The 18,026-nt window shown below is 41.3% G+C and overlaps 2 protein-coding genes and 1 long non-coding RNA gene across 3 annotated transcripts; 1 reads left to right on the top strand and 2 right to left on the bottom strand.

Annotated features, from left to right (window-relative positions):
• Window positions 1–2,913: 2,913 nt before the first annotated feature.
• LOC149091527 (uncharacterized) lies at window positions 2,914–3,470 on the bottom strand. The gene is made up of 2 exons (XR_016196631.1): window positions 3,256–3,470; window positions 2,914–2,951 (listed from the first exon to the last, which is right to left on the bottom strand). It is a non-coding gene; the product is annotated as an uncharacterized LOC149091527 (long non-coding RNA).
• A 1,071-nt stretch (window positions 3,471–4,541) lies between these two features.
• Window positions 4,542–17,916, top strand: LOC108652150 (uncharacterized). The gene is made up of 4 exons (XM_018102244.3): window positions 4,542–4,987; window positions 15,905–16,061; window positions 16,245–16,366; window positions 16,429–17,916. The coding sequence occupies exons 1-4, from the start codon at window positions 4,958–4,960 to the stop codon at window positions 17,488–17,490; spliced, it is 1,371 nt and encodes a 456-aa protein (XP_017957733.1). The 5' UTR covers window positions 4,542–4,957; the 3' UTR covers window positions 17,491–17,916.
• Window positions 4,862–5,662, bottom strand: Dpy-30L2 (Dpy-30-like 2). The gene is made up of 2 exons (XM_018102248.3): window positions 5,542–5,662; window positions 4,862–5,420 (listed from the first exon to the last, which is right to left on the bottom strand). The coding sequence occupies exon 2, from the start codon at window positions 5,394–5,396 to the stop codon at window positions 5,121–5,123; it is 276 nt and encodes a 91-aa protein (XP_017957737.1). The 5' UTR covers window positions 5,397–5,420; window positions 5,542–5,662; the 3' UTR covers window positions 4,862–5,120.
• Window positions 17,917–18,026: the final 110 nt, after the last annotated feature.

Consider the following 18,026-nt stretch of genomic DNA (forward strand, 5'->3'; position numbering starts at 1 on the left):
GAATTTCGCTACGCTTCTTCTTCATCCGCTTTGCAGATCTTCTAACGTTGATTTGTGTGCATTTTTTGTGGCCAGAATCATCTGCTGCTTTCTTTTTGGCCAACTTAGCTGATGATGCGAGAGCCAACTAATGAAGTTTGGCTTTGTCTTCGTTCTCGCATTGTTGTTGTCGTTGGTGTTGTTGTTGTTGGTATTTTCGTTAGCGTTTCTGAAGTTTTGCTATTACATATTATATCTTCGCCTGCCTTTGTGCAGTTCAGCGAACTTTTGTTGTTGTTTGTTGTTCGAAATGCTGCGATGTTTCGCTGATGTCGCAACTGCTAAAATTAGTCTGAATTCTAAAAATTGTTTTTCTTTCATTTTTTTTTTTTATTTTTTTTTTCTATTAGCGTAGGTCATGCTGTTATTTTGTCTTCTTTTTGTCTATTTCTTGCAGATTTCTTTTAACTGTCAGTGTTCTAGGCCAGCTCAGTTTTGCATCCAAATGTGGAGCGATGGCGATTTTTTAATGCTCGCTGGGTGATTGCTATTTCTCTTTTATGTGTGGGTGCTGGAGCTTTTGGCTCTTTGTCTTCAATTCTGTGGGGCCACAACTTTCACAAGCCCAGCTCAATGGATTAACTGCACGAGGTCATATCAATGCCCTGGATTTGATTTAGTCTATCTGCGCCTCTCAGTCGATATAACTGGATGAATAATATCTCATGCGCCCAACCACGCCACTTACATAAAAATAAAACAAAACTGTCAAAGTCAGATCGCGTGAACAGTTCGTGACTTTGCAGTAATAATAGCAAAAAATTTATATGTGAATAAAATAAATAAAAATAAAACAAACACAATAGAAAGCCTTCTAGAAAATCAAGCTGAATTTAAAATGCTCTGTCAACATTATATGAATCTCTGTAATGGTGAATGAGTTTTGATTATGGAGTTACTGAGGATTGATCGAATAAACGATTCACTTAAACTTAATGAACAAAATTTAAGGATGAGCAATATTATTTCATAATAGATTGTAATTCTCTAAAAGTTTTTACCTTGTTTTTAATGTTAAGTAATATAATTTAATGCACAAAAAAATTCTGAACTATTTCGTAAAAATTAAAGTAATCTCTTATAAGATTAAGATTGAAGACATTGAAATCAATCATTTTACCCAAACCACTATTAATTTTTGGATCGATAGTGCCCCACCTATCGTTTTTAGTCTTACCCCAAAACAAAAAAATACTCGTTAGTAGTTTTTTTTTCTACAAATTAGTCCAAGAGATTATCTTTAGCTCATCAATAACTGTTAACGATTGCTAAACTAGGGTTCTTTGCACACAGTTTATCTTTGACTAATTCAAGCTGGAATCGCTTGCATTAATAATTTGTTTATCTATCTCTCGCTTCTGTTATAATTCGCTTATGTCCAAATACTCTGAATTAATTATGCCCCAAGCTCCGTTACAAATTAGCCATATACAATCGGCCAGTGTATTGATTGCTTTTTTATAAATAGATTACAAATTGACACTGGACGATTTGCCGAGTCGATATGCGAAATTCAACTCCTCCTCCTCCTGTCCATCGTCATCGTCATCCGAATGGAAACGCTGTCATTCCAATGAACAATTTGGCCGCTGGCGACTTACAGTGCGCGCCATAAGTGCACGCACATGGATTATACAATCTGCAAATACGATAACATTTATAATACTTCATAGTTGGCCAGTTGTTGTTGTTGTTGTAGTTGCTTGGTATTAATTTTGCTAATCGCGTTTCGATCAATTTCATTTCAATTGTCAAACGCACAACAATGTTATGCCCGTGTGAGTGTGTGCGGGCGAGGGCAAGGGCGAGGGCGGGGGCGGAGACGGTGGCAATAGGTGGGGTTGAGGGGGCGTTACCAGCTGAATGACACTTTTGGACAGCCATGTCGCATGCGTCATGTTCAATATTTAAATTCTGTTTAGCAGAAACAATCCAAGCAGTCGAATCTGTTCCGTGTTGCCTTTTATTTCGGTTGCTCATACGCACAGTGGGTCGCGCCTCTGTGCGCCGCATACTAATTGCCGCGACTCATAGTTTGTTTATTGAAGCGCGTTGCAAATTTATATCGGACTGTGCACAGCCTTAGATTTATGAAATGTTTAGCTTTTCGTGTGATTTAGTGTGAGGAAAATGATATCATGGCTAGTCTGTTAGGCTGTGACGTCACGCAGCAGCGCCCACAAACATTGCAAGCGTTGAATGGGCGCAGCTAGCTACGATATGATTTGCTTGTTGCTGCTCTTGTTATTGTTGTTGTTGTTGTTGTTGTTGTTGTTTTTGCAGATTGGTGGCGACTCAAGCGCCAGCCGGCGGCAGCAAGTTGAATCGATCGACAGCCTTGAAATGCGTCGCTCCAATAGACAGCGGCTTCGCCTGTCACTCACCCACGCACTCCAACAACAACAACAACAACAATCATCATAATAACAATAACAATTCCAACAGCATTCAGCAAACTGGCGCCAAAATCGACTACGCTCAATTTGCAAACTCCACTTTGGAGCTTAAGACCTCAAGTTGTTATATGATCCAAGATCTTTGGCAGACAAGCGATTACGACGATTTTGCTATTTTCCTAATTAAATTAAGTCACAAGGCAACGCCTGATTGTTAAGGGCATATATGTACATAAATATGTAGATATGTATAGATTGATATAAATATTATATGTGACGAAGTTTATGACACTGAGTGGGTTCGTTATTCCTTTATGGCTCATTTGTATCATAACATCATGAATATTTATATGGGGGAGCAAACATCGTTGATACTTTTATACATAGTATATAGGTTATATCCTATGTTTCCTTAATATTATAGCTTAGCTTAATGCACAAAAGAAAAAAAAAATAAATAAAAAAATTTGTAATATACATATACAGTCGACTCTCGTTATTTCGAAATTCAAGGGACTCGTAAAATATTTCGAATTATCGAATGTTTGAAATATTAAATGGTTCGAAATTTTAAGAGGAAATAAATAAAACTTCGATTTGTCAAGGGTTTTTATTTAACGTAATGTACATACATACATATGTTCAAATTAATAAAGCTTTATAAAGAACTCATTTATACGGGTTTACTTCGAAGCACATTGCTTCTTCTCAGACTTTTCAATAATTTTTTTTAATGACAAAGAAGACCACGCACAGTAAAGTTAGTTTCAGAGAAGTCCCAAAATTCAAATTCAAAGTTCTTACTAATACACCAAGACACCATATGAGTACGAATTACCGCATCTTAGCAATGATTTTTTAGTTCGAATTACTGAGTGCATAAAAATGTATGGACTTAATTCGAAACATAAAGAGATTTTGTAGGGGACTCGTGATGGCTTTGAATTAATGAGAAATAATTGAAATAAAAATTGAAATAATAAGAGTCGACTGTATTTATATCGACTTTTCCCATATTACTTTAAAATAAATAAAAAAAAAAAAAAAAAACAAAACTAAGAAATATTTAAACATTTCCATTCTTAAAAAAAAAAAAAAAAATATTTATCTCAAACTTTATTTGAAATAAATGCAAATACAGTAATAGTAATAAAATATATATATATTTTTTAAATTTCAATCACAATTTACCATTAAAATCAGTCATTGCTATAATTTGTAGTATCTTGCTTTAAATATACATGTTTCGATTCATATCACATTCCTTCCGTAATAACATCAATCAAGTATATAGATGCAAATATAATTACACATAAGTGTAATTACTGATTGACGGAATGATCTTTGCCACATGTGATATAATAGCTGACTGTTAAGACTAGTACTAGTACGCTTGTCAGCCTAGAGAGTAAGTACATGTACGTTAGCGTCGTCGGCTCTTGTCGGATAACGTAAACTGAAATGCAGGTAAACGATTTCGAAAATTTAAATATCAAGGCAAACATCAAGCCGAAGAAATAACCCTTTCTAAAATATGAAACACACGATGTCTCAAGTATCGCACTTCAGATTATAGCATCAATCAATAATGGCATAAATTATACCAACAGCAGACGATCTGAATTTTGAACTTTAGAATGCGGCAAGCATTTGACATTAGTTTTAATAATATCAGTTCTATATATAGTACATTCGGGTATATATATATATATATATATATATATATACAAATTCTTGTCGCCAGCCTAGACACAATCGATTTGGCGCGTGACTGTTGCGGGTGGTCAGAATGAAATCGGCTTATGGTGTCCGAAAGTGCTCCGAGAGTGCCCATAAAGTAGATTACTTCTAACAGCCATGACAACCAACGGCTTTGCAGCGCGACGCCCCAGACGAGAGTCAACCTCTACATCTAGGCGGCCAGTCAGCTGCTGCCCCGTTCCCATAGGCAAGAGCCTACGCTTCGTGGCAGTCGCGCCGCCGCGCCGTCGCGCATCGCGTCGAGCCGATGCTAGCCGATAGCAGCCGAACTGCGAAACGAAGCGCCGAGCCGCTGTTCCGTTTGAATTTGAAGTTTTTTAAACCGTCAACTAAAAGCGCTGCGATTTTAGTGGCACTCGAGCCAGCTGAGCAAACGGACGTGCGATAGAGAGAGATCAGTCGAGCGATAATAATCATCAGTCATCAGTCATCATTCAGTTAACGGCGGAACTAATTAAACTCGCTAAAGAAAAAAAAAGCAAATACAAAATTTGTCTATTAACGGCGCATCGGTTGGCGCGATTTTCCGTTCGACTTCAACGCGCTCGGGCGTGATGTCGCTGGCAGCAGCAGCAGCAACAGCAGCAGCAGCAACGGTTGCCAAATATTGTGCATACGCACTGCAAGTCGGCCCAAAGTAAATGAAAAGTCTGGCAAAAACAAAATTCTCGTGGGGCAGCAACTGCCTGCCTGCTTATATTAATCAATTGAAGTGCGCGATTACATTAGAACGAGTGTGTAACGATTAACGGCAGTAAATCATGTTTCTGGAGAGTGTGCATCTGTTCACGGTGAGTCCTGTGCTGGAATACGTGTGTGTAGAGTAACATTCTCGGTAAAAAATCAGCGAATAGCAGCGGTTGTCAGCAAAGAAATCAAAGAAATTAAACGCAAAGTGTGGGCAAGTCAATAAACGAAACGAATTCACATGGCATCCGTATTGAGCTCGTCGCAACGATTCTTGTTCTTCAGCAAATACGTTGCCAGGTAGCTAACGGGATCTGTGGGTCGATCACGGGCCAGGGCCTGCAATCCGTGTAGCAGAATGGGCGCCACCGTCTGATCCAAGTACTGGCGCACCGTCAGCGAGTTCACATCCGGGCGGGGCTTCCGGCAAATGGGCAACGGGTTCTGCATGTCCGTAATAGCCGCGTTCGGCATATCCTTGAGTGAGGACTTGCCGGTCATATCTTCCGACATGATGGCCGCTTTTCTGTCCTACTTCTAAAATGAAGAAATATAATTTTTTTTACTAAAATCAAACAAAGCTTACCACAAAAACAATAAATAGATGAATAAATAGTAACAAAAATAAATATATATAAAATTTAAACGTGTAATTTACTTTTCAAAATATTTATTTTGTTTTTTGTGTCGATTTGAGATGTGTTCACTTTAAGGTTTTTGAAACGAATGCCAAACAAAATCGTTTAGCTTGTGGGTCATGAATTTTCATGGCCTTCTATAACAATTTCGTTTTCAACTTTTCAATAAATATCGACGTAAAACGAAAATCATCTATGAGCTTAGTCATTTGTTTCCAGCACCGTTCTGTTTTTCTTCTCGAGTCGGCAGAAGCCATTTTGGGCACTTAAAATGCTAATTTTATGACACTTTCAAATGGTTCCCACAATTTTATTTTCTACTTAAGCTGTAGCACTAAATCTATCAACAGCAGCGCTTCAGCTTCAACTAAGCAAGAATTTCAAAGTCGTTGCTTTCAGCCGCACTTAGAGACAAGATTTAAGAGAAGCGTTGCACTTACGTTGATTTATTTATTCGTTTGTTTTTATCTCGATGATTGTGAAATACAGAATTGCTAACATAAACGAGCAATTGTCATTGCAATTGTTTCTCTGCTTGCCTAATTAAGCAATTACAAAAGGAAGCAAATTAAGATCATAAGCGATTCGCCGAAAGAGCTTAGCAACACACTCGGATATATTGAGCGCTGCCTTAGCGTGAAACAGGTATTAAATCTTGTTAGATCAATGCCAATCCACCAGTGTGGCATATGCTTAGAAGCTGTGTAGAGCATATGCCAATCTATTGCAATCAAATGCTTAAGTGCTACTTGTTTTCGTTCCACTGGCTTCTGCCGTTGCTTGAATAGTTTACGCATATTAAGCGTACTACTCATGTGGCAGATATGCAAAAGTACGAGAGAAAATAAAATAAAACAAAACAAACGATTAACATATATATTTTTTATTTATCTATTTTTTTTTCTTTTTGCCATAAACAAACCTGTAGTTTTTGACCCATATTAGAGTTGCCTGGTTAAATTTGAATATAAAAAGAATTGAGTGAATAGGCAAAACGCCATTTCTTAACAGTTAGCAGTGGGCATCGTAATTTAATCAATCTTCAAAAATTCAAAAAACATCATGAAAATTTCAACAAAAATCGTGTAGTACGATTTTCTTACGATGAGACAGCAACTGCTTCGGGCTTCCCCGATATTGATCTCGGCGTTGGACTAGCGTGTAATATGCACAGCGAACTCAGCAGAGTAGAGACAGAGAGTGGAAAAGCGAAACAATAATAATATGAAAAGCAGCATGGCAAAGGTCACTGGCATCGTCTAACCGAAGAGATAACGAAGATACAAAGGTGATAATGACGATGCTGCTGCTGCCGATGAGTACGTGCTGATGCGTTGTTGATACGCTGTGTCTTTCGATGAGTGTATTGCATGAGTGTATTTGAGATGTGATCTCTGGTGGGCAGAGAGCAGCACGTGGGCAGGGCAAACCTTTCCCTTGAAAGGCAGCAAATCAAACAAATTGCTGCAGCAATTGCGCAAATTGGCAGCGCGCTCACGACAAGTCCAAGACTGGTCCAAGATAAGCACTAAAAATGCAAATGAGCAGCTGTAAGAGCCACAGCAAAGCGGGGTAAGGAAACAAAAAATTATTTGTTAATTTGTATTTGAAATAGGGCAGCAAAATTAGCGCAACTTAATTAATTAACAACTGTAACATTTGTTTGTGTCTGCGGATTACTTGCCTGACCTTGACATACAGAGAAAGGGAGTGAGAGAGAGAGAATGGGGGAATGGGAGAATGGGAGATACCAGATGGGAGATCAGATTGAGTGACAGCAATAAAATGAACAGATTTGCGGTTTCAGTCCAGCAATTATGTAAACTCCCCACAAAAGTCTGAGCTCATGAATGCCATGCCAGACTATTTTTGATTCGCTCATTTCTCATTTCTGATCTCTGCATTTCACAATTACATATTATTAAATATCATTTCAAATGTAACATGCCGCTGAGGCAGCTCGAGGCACCGAAATCAATGAAATTTGGCTTGGCATTTTGTTTTGCATTTTACGCATAAATTATTTATCCATAAATTTTCGAACGCCCCATAATGAACCTTGATTAAAATCGCATTTCGTGAATAGTCAAAAATAAAGCCCACCGAAATAACAGCAACTTTATTTATTTTTGCTTTTCTTTGTTTTTTCCTTAACAATGATGCTGCAATTTTTTGTTTTATTGGCTGACCCAATTGCCTTGGTGTGGCTAGGGCAAAAGGCGCAAAGAAATTTTTACGAAATGCCTAGAAGAAGATATGAAAAAAAAAACGAATTCTAATTAGTTGGTTCACACGCCCCGTTTTGACTGGAACTTCTCACTTAACTCAATTAGCTGCACAATATTTGTAGCCGGTTCGCAAATCTTAATGGGGCTTCAAACAAATTAGCCACAGCTGCTGTTTAAATGTTTATGGCCGTGTTCAAGTGCATGAATTACGGGTCAGGCAGTGAGTCCGCCTGAGTAATGTGGGAAGATGACGCGCCTGGGAGTCGAAATTTTTGGTTAGTTTATACTTTTCGGTTACCGGAATTATCTGAGATCAACTCTATGTGAAAAGAAGACGCTAATATAAAATATAATAGTGTATAAATTCAATAATATATATATAATGCTGAATAAGGAGATACGAAAACACATAACACAATGGGAGATACTCTGAGCTGGACGGTCATTACCACATTGTCATTAGGAGCCTTATGATAATTATAGTTAACTTTTTTCAATCATCATCATTTTAAGTAGCATCAACCTTTTGTATTTGCTTTTATATTTGCTTATGGTATCTTAACAATACGAGTTTCAATCACCATACGAAACTTTATTATGTGCAATCAATATTATTATTATTGATAACAGTATCAAATAATTTTCGATCTATAAAAATATATTAAAAGTTAATTTATATATGTTTAACTGTTCATAAAATTATTCTGATTATATTCATCCTTTTATCATTATTACTGTCATAATCACTGACAAGATCACAGAAATCTAACACATTATGGTCATATTAACAACATCATCGTCAATAACTTAACTTAACCACATACATATGCATAAGTCAACATCATTATCATCGTATTATCGCTATCATATTTTTAGCTTTAAAAATTATCAGTAATGTTATTGAAGAATTTATCATGTACGTCTGGTCAGCAGGTCATCTGCCGCAGGTTCATCCCATACAGTATCTCTCAATTCTTGAGTAATAAAACTGCATATAAAACTGAATAGTAGGCGGACATTTATAAGTCGTTACCTTAACCACAGATATGTGTATAAACGTGTGTGTGTGCGTGTTGATATATAAATTTCTAGTTCATATATATCCACACAAGAGTTCCACTCGTCTGACTTGTTTAGAATGAGTTTAGAGCATGAAAGGCAATAAACGCCTAATAAATGGATAATTTACCTGTTTACATGAAAACAATATTCTGTTCTTGAGTAGGTGTCAAATGCTTTGAGCAATTGAGGCAAGTAACAATTCGCCAAACTGAAAAAAAACAGACGACTCAATACTCTTTTATTAATGAATGATATATAAATTTTCTTTAAAAATAAAAAGAATCTTATAAAATCAATGAATTCTTTTAAAAATAAAAATAATTTTTTTTAATATTTTTGCTATTTCAAATAGCAGCCTAAGCAAATTTCTAACCTTTTGATAAAGCTTAGAGCTGGTCTGTCATGTTTGCTAATTAGGTTTATTATTATTATGTTATATTATTATATGTGTACCTTGTCGTCTTGGAGCACAAAGAGATATGTATATATGCACTTTGTACTTTGATTTGAGATTCCGTACATTTTTCCGCTGCCATAATAATTTTCCATTAGTATGCCTGAGTCGGCGACTGCGACTCACGCCTTGTCGCACTTCTGTCTCAAATATTTCAGCGAGAACCACTGACAGCCGCAACTGGAAGTTGTTAGAGTGCAAACAAGACAACCACGCGATGCTGTGTCCCTGTGCCCACACACAGTGCCACGGCAGCACCATAGTGGCACCATGGTACCACGGTACGACAGTGTCGCCAGATAGCGCGCTAGCTTTTGTTGGCTTGGTTTATCAAAAACTCATAGCCAAGGTGCAGCCCACGCATCCACGAATGGCTCTCTCGCTGCTGCTTGACACACACAATGGAAATGATCAAGCTGAGCAGTCGTTAAAACTATGCCAAAGTCACGCTGTCGTTGGCCCTTTGGAAAGTCAAATGAGCAGCCTGCATTATCACACACTCACACACATACACACATACGCACACTGCATTTGGCTGGCGAATAGTTTGGCGTTTTGATCAGGGACTTTGGTATTTGAGGCAGCGGCATTTTGCATAAAATGCAACATTGCTGACACAGTTCACGGCTCGGCGCCCAGCCCAAAGCAAGAGCGACAGCAACAGCAACAGCAACAGCAGCTTGTAAACGCTGCCAAAATGCTTTTCCCACATGGTCTTATCTGTGAGATACTCATACGTGCATGCATACGAAGTTCATTTACACGCAGCTCGTACACCAAGCGGCCCACGCCCCCATCGTCGCCGCCGCCCCCACCGCCCTGAGCTGGCCAATTACTTTGATTAATTTGGCTGCTTCTCTTTTGTTGTTTTTTTTTTTTTTTTTTTTTTTTTCGTTTGTTTTTTGTGTGTTTTGTGGGCAAAAGCAAAAGCCTAAATAATTGAAGAAAATAGAAATAAAACACCGTGTACATTGACGCCACTAAGTAACCCACAGCAATTATGAAATACGTTTTAGCATTTTAGCCAGGCACCAAAAGAAGCATCCAACTTGGGCAAACAATGCAAGTTGCATGCCCGCACGCCGCTGACAATGAAAAAAGCTTTATACAACACGAAATTAAAACACGATCGCACATCGAACATGGCCAAAAACAACAACTGCAACAACAACTCTGGCTATGCCAAGTTGCATTGGGCCATGTCGAAGCTGAGCTGAATATATTTATAGCTGCTGCTGTGGTTGTTGTTGTTGTTGTTGTTGCCTTCCTTCGTGCAACTTTCACTCTCTTGTGGGGGCGAATGTCACGAGCGCGTTTAGGTTTCTTTGGCCACAAAACGCTTGGATTTGGACTGTAACCCAGTTGGAACCGTCGCGAATTGGAGCAGCCAAGTGCAGCGCCCAAAATGCGGAAACTTTGCAAAATGCAAAGTTGCGAATTGCCAGCCGAAAGCGCCAAGGCGATAAAGCACCGATGCGTTGCAGCTTAACAGAATCGGCACACATTAAACGAAAGACTTAGGACACGAACTTGTCAAGCCAAGGCGCGCAAGCCAGTGGTGCGTGTCAGTGTCACTATTGACAGTCTTAGCTACACATTCGGTGAGCGTTGAATGTGATTTAGGGCGTTATATTGTCGACTCGGTTTTCCTTTGCCAATCAGTCAATGCCACATTTTCTTGGCCTTCAAACTATGTAAATACTGTGTATACGCATTTCTGATGAGTCAGCGCGGCGCTGAGCAATTCTTATGCCTTTTGGGTGCTTGCTAAGATTCGACTTCATAGCTGGCTGCCTAATTACAAGCGGCCTTCATGCAATTCGCAGCTGACAGCAGGCGGACAGCGGGCTAGAGGCAGCTCAGCTTATGGCGGGCACCCAGAGATTACATAACATTTCACGGCTCGAAACTTTTTGGGCGCGCCACCTACAATTCTATCCGCATTATGCAATCTCATTAAACGGCCACTTTACAATATTCATAATCTAAACGAAAAGCAACGCCATTAAGCGTACAAAAACAGCAGCAACAACAACAACACAAAAAGTGAAAAGTTTCGGAAGCGCGTGAAAAACTCAACCGCCTACGTGAGCTGCCCAATTGATTCTTTTGAGTGACGTAGCTGACCTTGTCGCCGTGACGAAAACGCATAAAAGTCATAATACTGTTTATGGCTTATTATTTATGATGCATGTACATTTGTTTAACAGCCGACTGGCAGGCATGCCTGCATGCCAATTGCATAATTACTGTGCGGTACGAAAAGTGCCATATTCTATTCTGTTGTTGCGTGACTGACACGCGCATCGAGGCTGCGCTGTGGGTGGATGTGAGCGCTCGCATTCAGAGTGGAACAATCGCATTTCACTCATCATATCATCATCATATTGTGTATTTACCGAGCATTACACGTAAGCGCCATTTCACACCTCGTGCATGCCACAAGTATTACGCATTTGGCAAGTTCCACAAAAATGGCTCGAACATGATGCAATGCCAGAGCCAGCGGCAGCGACAAATGCAAGTCAAACTGTCTGAATGCAGTTTTGTTCGCAATTTGTTAAATGATCTATGGCAGTCGCGCAGTAACAAACAACAACAGCGAAAACTGCTCTCAAAGAAAATCGTCACTTATGGCATGACGAAATTCGAAATTCGTATGCCCTTACAAGAGCTTGTATCAAACTTACGGATTCAAACCAACTGCGAATAGATAGATGATTGTGCTGCATACTACGAACATAGTATAACTATGCAATGTTATGCAAAAAGTTTGAATGCACAGCTGAGAGGCAAACACTTCTAAAAACTGCCAAGACCTTTGTCAACAAATGAGGCAACACATCCACAGACTCAACTGTCTGCTAGGCACTTACACACATAGAGTATTCGAGCTTTGGCAAGAGCACGCTGCAGCTGAGCGCGTCGGATGTGATTTTATTTATAGAAATTAGCAAATGTGTAGCCGAGTAGCAACAGCTGCCAAATGCAAATGTCGAGAACTGGGTTGCCCCGAATGCAGCAGCTACTGCGACGCAGGTCAGTTTTGAGTAGTTCTAACAAGACGGGCGGACGCTGGCTCCGAAGCGCGTGGTGTGCATTGCCTGTTTCGCAAACATGTGCCAACAAATCAAACACCAACACACAGTTCTAGCATTTATTTTGTATTTTTTTCATTGTTACTCGACTTGCCAAATCATATTTTCAATTGAAGTTCTAGCGAATTGTTGTTAATGCCTCGAGAAACAAACAGGAAATGGCAGCACAAAAAGCGTTGACCAAAAAAGGCAATCAATTTTTTTGCAGCTACCAAAAGTCAATCAACTAACGAAATTTAATACAATTTTATAGCGGCTGTTGTTGTCGTTGTTGTTATTGTTGGTGCTGCTCCCACAGTAATTTGGACTATGCTCGAAATTTGACGGCGGTCTGTCAGTAGCTGCTCATAAGCTCGCATACTCAGAGACCCAGAGAGACCCTCTGCTGTGTGTGGGCGGGGGTGTCTCGTCGAAATGTGTAATTCAATAGGCGAGCAGAGTCGCTCACTCAGTCGTTGTGTCTATGGCGCACATTCTCGGAATCGATTGTGCCCAATGAAATGTTTCATTAATCGCCGCATATTAATATAGAATTTCATGTTCGTCATGTTGCTGTGTGGGGCATTGTTTTTGTGGAATTTGAGCAATTAAAAAATTATTATTTGCTTCATCGGCTCGCCAAAATGTTTGATGCCAGTCGAAAGCAACTGCAGGTGACAGCAATCCCACAAGCTTTTAGATAAATATATGGTTGCCCTAATCAGTGTGTGACTAAGCCAACGGACAAACCAACTGATTCCCATACGCCTACAAACCCACAAAAACCACAAAACCCACAAGATAAAAGACCGACAACGACAACGATAGCAACTGTAGTTTTGCATGCTATGCTACAGGTTTGTGCCTTAAGTCTTTTGTTTTCTTTTCACTTTTATTTAATTTTTTGTGTTTTTGTTTTTGTTATTTTGCATGCGCTACACTTACCCGTTTGCTTGGGTTTGATTCCAGTGCTTTGGCATATTTCAAGACGGAAGCGGCAACAAATTGTGATTAACATGATTATACATATGTTTATCTGTCAGTTCCAGCCGACTGTGTGGGTAGCCTGCATGCACAAATAATCATGTAGACGAGATGTATGTGGATTTCTGGCCATATGTAGCGAAAGGTTAGCACGCCGCTTAGCCCAATATGAAAGGCTCGCCGTCATCGCGATGGGTGTGCTTTACTCATTAGAGCGCTGCTTTAATAGACTTGCGGGTAGAATGTCTGGCATACACGAAATGGCAAGCTGCGCCATTTATTCCCTGATCATTTATCATAGTTTTATTCGCGTTTTTATTTTGAATTAAATATATTTAGAGCGCTCGCACATGCATAATTGAAGTGATTTTTAATTAAGAAACTACGACAGCGAAGGTCGCTTTGGGGCAAGGCAACACCCGAGGGCCGCGGGCACTCGGATTCAAAGAGATTGTTGATCAGCTCCCTGAGACTCTGCGGCTCTCGCCAATTGCAGCTTTGTAGAATTTTTGGGGTCATGCAGACAATTGGCCGAATGCTGCGTAAGTTATGCCAAAAAAATAAAAACATATATATACAAAAAACAAAACAAAAATTGTTGCGCAACAGTTAACGGGCTTTGTTACCATTTCGACCAGCAGCCATAACAATAACGTAAACAAAAAGCGGCACTTAAATCTCGCGCCAAGAAAAACGTGATTTTCCACTTTTGATTTTTCGGTTGTTGTTGTTGTTGTTTTTGTTTTTCTTTTTAAGGCGCGCTCGCGCCCAAAAGGAGTTGCTTGACTCTTGTGATTCTCACGTAACCAGCGCCAGCAACATGCGGCAAGCTGCCGGCAACAACCATAACAACATAAACACATGTTGCCAGGCGCTGGCTGTGGCTGTGGCTGTGGCTGGAGCCAACTCCAACGCCAACCGGTTGAGTAACTGCGCCGCCGATTTGGACTAAAATTTCTTCCAGATCTTTGCTCTCGCAGCTTGCAGAAGTGGTTGGTCTGTGGCTGCTGCCACTTTTACTCTCGTTGTTGCCACAGTCACACACACACACACACACATATATAGTCCAAGTCACAGTCACAGTCACAGCCGCAGCCACAGCGACTCCACCAACTTTTGCCCCATAACGGAAACGGCCATCATAATTTTTGCACAATTTATTACGTTGCGTTAGCAAATGAAATAAATTTCTAGCTGTGTAAATCGCCGTTGATTGATTATGACGCTTATGCGCAAATACTTAAATTGATTGTAATTGTTTGGGAATGGGGACTTTTGTTTTCGATCTTTAGAGAGTGGTCAAATATTTCGGAGGGAAGCACATACTCATATATATTTAATATATCTCACTTACCGTGGGACTAGCTGATGCAATTGCAATTGCGATCATGATTGATGGATGCGTTTGTATTGAGCTGTTAGTCAGGAATCTAATTAATCAAAGCGCTGATTAAATGAATTACAAACATTTCTAATAAAATGACACAAAGCCAAAGCAATTATGAACAAAGTCCAATAATTAGTGGAAGAATGCGAAAACAAATATTAGCCTCGATTCGAGTTCAGTTCAGTGATTCGAAATTTGAACTTGGTTTTCGCTCTAAAGATTTATTCATATTTACAACCTACAATACGAATAAATGCAAAGCAAAAACGAAGCCTGTCATAAGGCGACACCTTAAAAAAAAAAAAAAACAGAATAATTGTTAGCTCATAATTAATTAAAGCAAAATAAATACAGCAACAAGCGAATGCGAACAGTGAACACGAATCGGGTAACAAGCACAAAATTATAATAAAAATGTCAGCTACGAAATCATTAGCTTAATTGAAGCGCACAAACCACAGCTCGCAGTGGCGGACGCCCACATAGCCGCCGTGGCGACGCACCCGGTCGCTGCCCCCATCGCACCGAGTGGCAGTTGCGAGTGGTTTATGACTGCATGCTTAGGTAATTGAAGCGCTCGAGCTGTTTACGTGCGGGTGGCGGCGGCATTAGAATAATTGGCAAAAGAATCTCAATGAGCCAGCCAATCGCGCCAGCCTTGTCTCTGAATTACAGCTCATTATTATTTCTGAGCCACATGGCGTATACGCAACGTGTACGCTCCAACCGGTTCGCAGCGCGTCGTTGCAATTGCTAAGCAAACACTTTCCCATGCCACATTTCCGTTCGCAACTTGTTGCTGCACTGCACTGCACTGCACTGCACTGCACTGCACTGCGTTGCATTGTGCAACCGCAGCGGTTGCATCTCATCGTGTCACCTTGACTCTGAATTTGAAGTGCACCGATGACTGCACGTTTTCGGCCAAGTTAAGCAACGCCAACAGCTACCTGTCGGCACTTATCCAACATCTGTTGCAGTTGGCCAGGTTTGGCCAGATCCACATGCATTTCTAGCTGCCATTAGCAGCGGATGTGCGGCTATTGCCTTATGCCATATGCCATTAGTCAAAACACCGGCCTCAACTGGCAACTAACTAGTGCCAAGTGGCAAGCAGCAAGCAGCAAGTAGCAAGTAGCAAGTGGCATGAGCCATGTTACTGACCCCTTGTCGACAATTTTCCCATTGCAGCTGACACTGGTAGCGCTGGCAGCAGCCTCGTGGGGCGACGCGAGGCAAAGTCAGTACCACATTCAAACGGATGAGGGACCTGAGAGATACTTCCGCTTTCAGACCGACAACGGACAGTTCCGCAAGGAGAAACGGCTGCAGGACGGCACAGTCATCGGTAAGTCCATAATGAGGCACCGTTATTAACGACTAGCTGTTGCTTAGCTAAATCAATATTTTCCAAAAGGAAAATCCATTTAGAGGAAGCATGCACTTGAACTGCACTTAGTTTTCTCACTAAAACTAAATTTTGTAGCACAGTGTAGACAACAATTCGAGAATTCACAAATCTGTTTTGCAGGCACAGAAGCCTGGATCGATGCTGCCGGCTTTTTGCGGCAGAAGGACTACATCGCCGACAAGGAGGGATATCGTATACTGAAATCCAAGACTGTTTTTGTGGGTCAAAACAGAGGCATTGAGGTAACTATTGAATGCTGTGGAGTAACCACATTCAGCAGCTCATATTTATCGGCCTTTTGCAGGAGGCAATCAAGTCCACGAAAGCAGCGCCAGCTCAATCTGGCGTTCTGGTCGATGGGAATGTGGGCGGCAATAGCGTAGCTGGCGGCTATCGCAAACATGGCTCTCGGTACAGCAGCACAACCACAACTACCACGCCCCCGCCGGCATTGTATGGCTCACCAAACTTGGCCACTGCTAATCTGGACTCTGGCGTGGGCAAACTCAACTACCTGCCGCCCGAGCAGGCAGCCAAGATAGAGCCCCAAACGCAGCTAGGATTCGACCACTATCCGGACGAGCTGCCAAGAGCGCGCGATCATCTCTTAGGCGGCAATGTGCACATTCAGCCCAACGCGGAGCCCATCGATGACATCAATGCGATCAACGTGTACGATGAGGAGGCGGATCATGGGTTTGCGCCGGGTCGCTTTGCTGCCGTGATTGGTTCAACAACGCCGCGTCCTTCTGTGCCCTCGCCAGCTTTCTTGGCGCCAGAGCTGTCCATGCTGCCGCCTCTGAGCTCTCACCGCAGGAGAATCCGACCACGCCCAACAGCCATTGGCATTGTGTCCACGACTCCTGCACCCATTGCGGCGCAGGATCAGTTTGCTTATTCAACGCCCGCGCCCTTCGTTGCGTCGCCCTCCCTTGGCGATGCCGGGTATCACTACGCGCCCACGGCCACGCCCCCGCGCAGTGCATATGGCTTATACACATCCAACTTACCACTGGATGTGAATGCATTGGATTCGCCTTTGCTGCCACCGTTGCCGGATCGAGCGTACCGCCGCCGACTCCGTCCGCTGCACAGCAACAATCTGGACGGCTCGGACTACGATGGGGTCAGCGTGACTCGCAACGGATTCCGCTATGTGCTGCCCAAGCAGTACCACGAGGAGGCCCAGGTGGATGGCAAGCGGGCGGGCAGCTACGGCTATGTAGATCCGTTCGGCATACGCCGTGTCGTCTACTACAATGCAGCGCCCGGACGTGGCTTCGTGCACCGCAACAACAATCAGTATGTGGGTGCGAATGGAGCGCCGTACGACGACCCCGGCCCAGCGCAGCTGGTGAACGAGTGAAGTGCGTTACTAGCGTCCTTGTCATAGCAATTAATCGATAATCGAATCCACGTACTCTCTCCCAGTCCCCTCACTAAGCACCAAAACTAACCGAACTGCCTCAACGTATGAGTGGTGTCCACAAAATGAAAGCATTTTTAGATACTGTAGGTAGTGAATACCTATCGCTTGCTAATCTGTATATAACCAGGCTTTACGCCTTAACCCTGCGCCCAGACACACGAACCACATAACAAACAAAACGAATATCTGTGTTAATTAATTTAATACTTATATATTTAACTTAATTTATGAATAATCCAATGTGCAATTCGCGCCTAGATTTAGTTAGACTAAAGCTTCATTAGGGGCACTCGATGTCGGTGCGGTAAGTGAAAATAGTTTCATGTATTAATCTTGCCATATTAACAACACGTAAATAAACACTACTACACCCACACACATATACACACACACGTATATAAGCGCACCTAGATTTAGAATCAGTGAGTAATTTCTTTGCTAATAGTTGTTCATTATGCAAATCTCAGAGCGAA

Source organism: Drosophila navojoa, chromosome 4, assembly GCF_054131105.1.
Source record: "Drosophila navojoa isolate 15081-1374.11 chromosome 4, UAZ_NAV_1.0, whole genome shotgun sequence".
Lineage (NCBI taxonomy): Eukaryota > Metazoa > Arthropoda > Insecta > Diptera > Drosophilidae > Drosophila > Drosophila navojoa.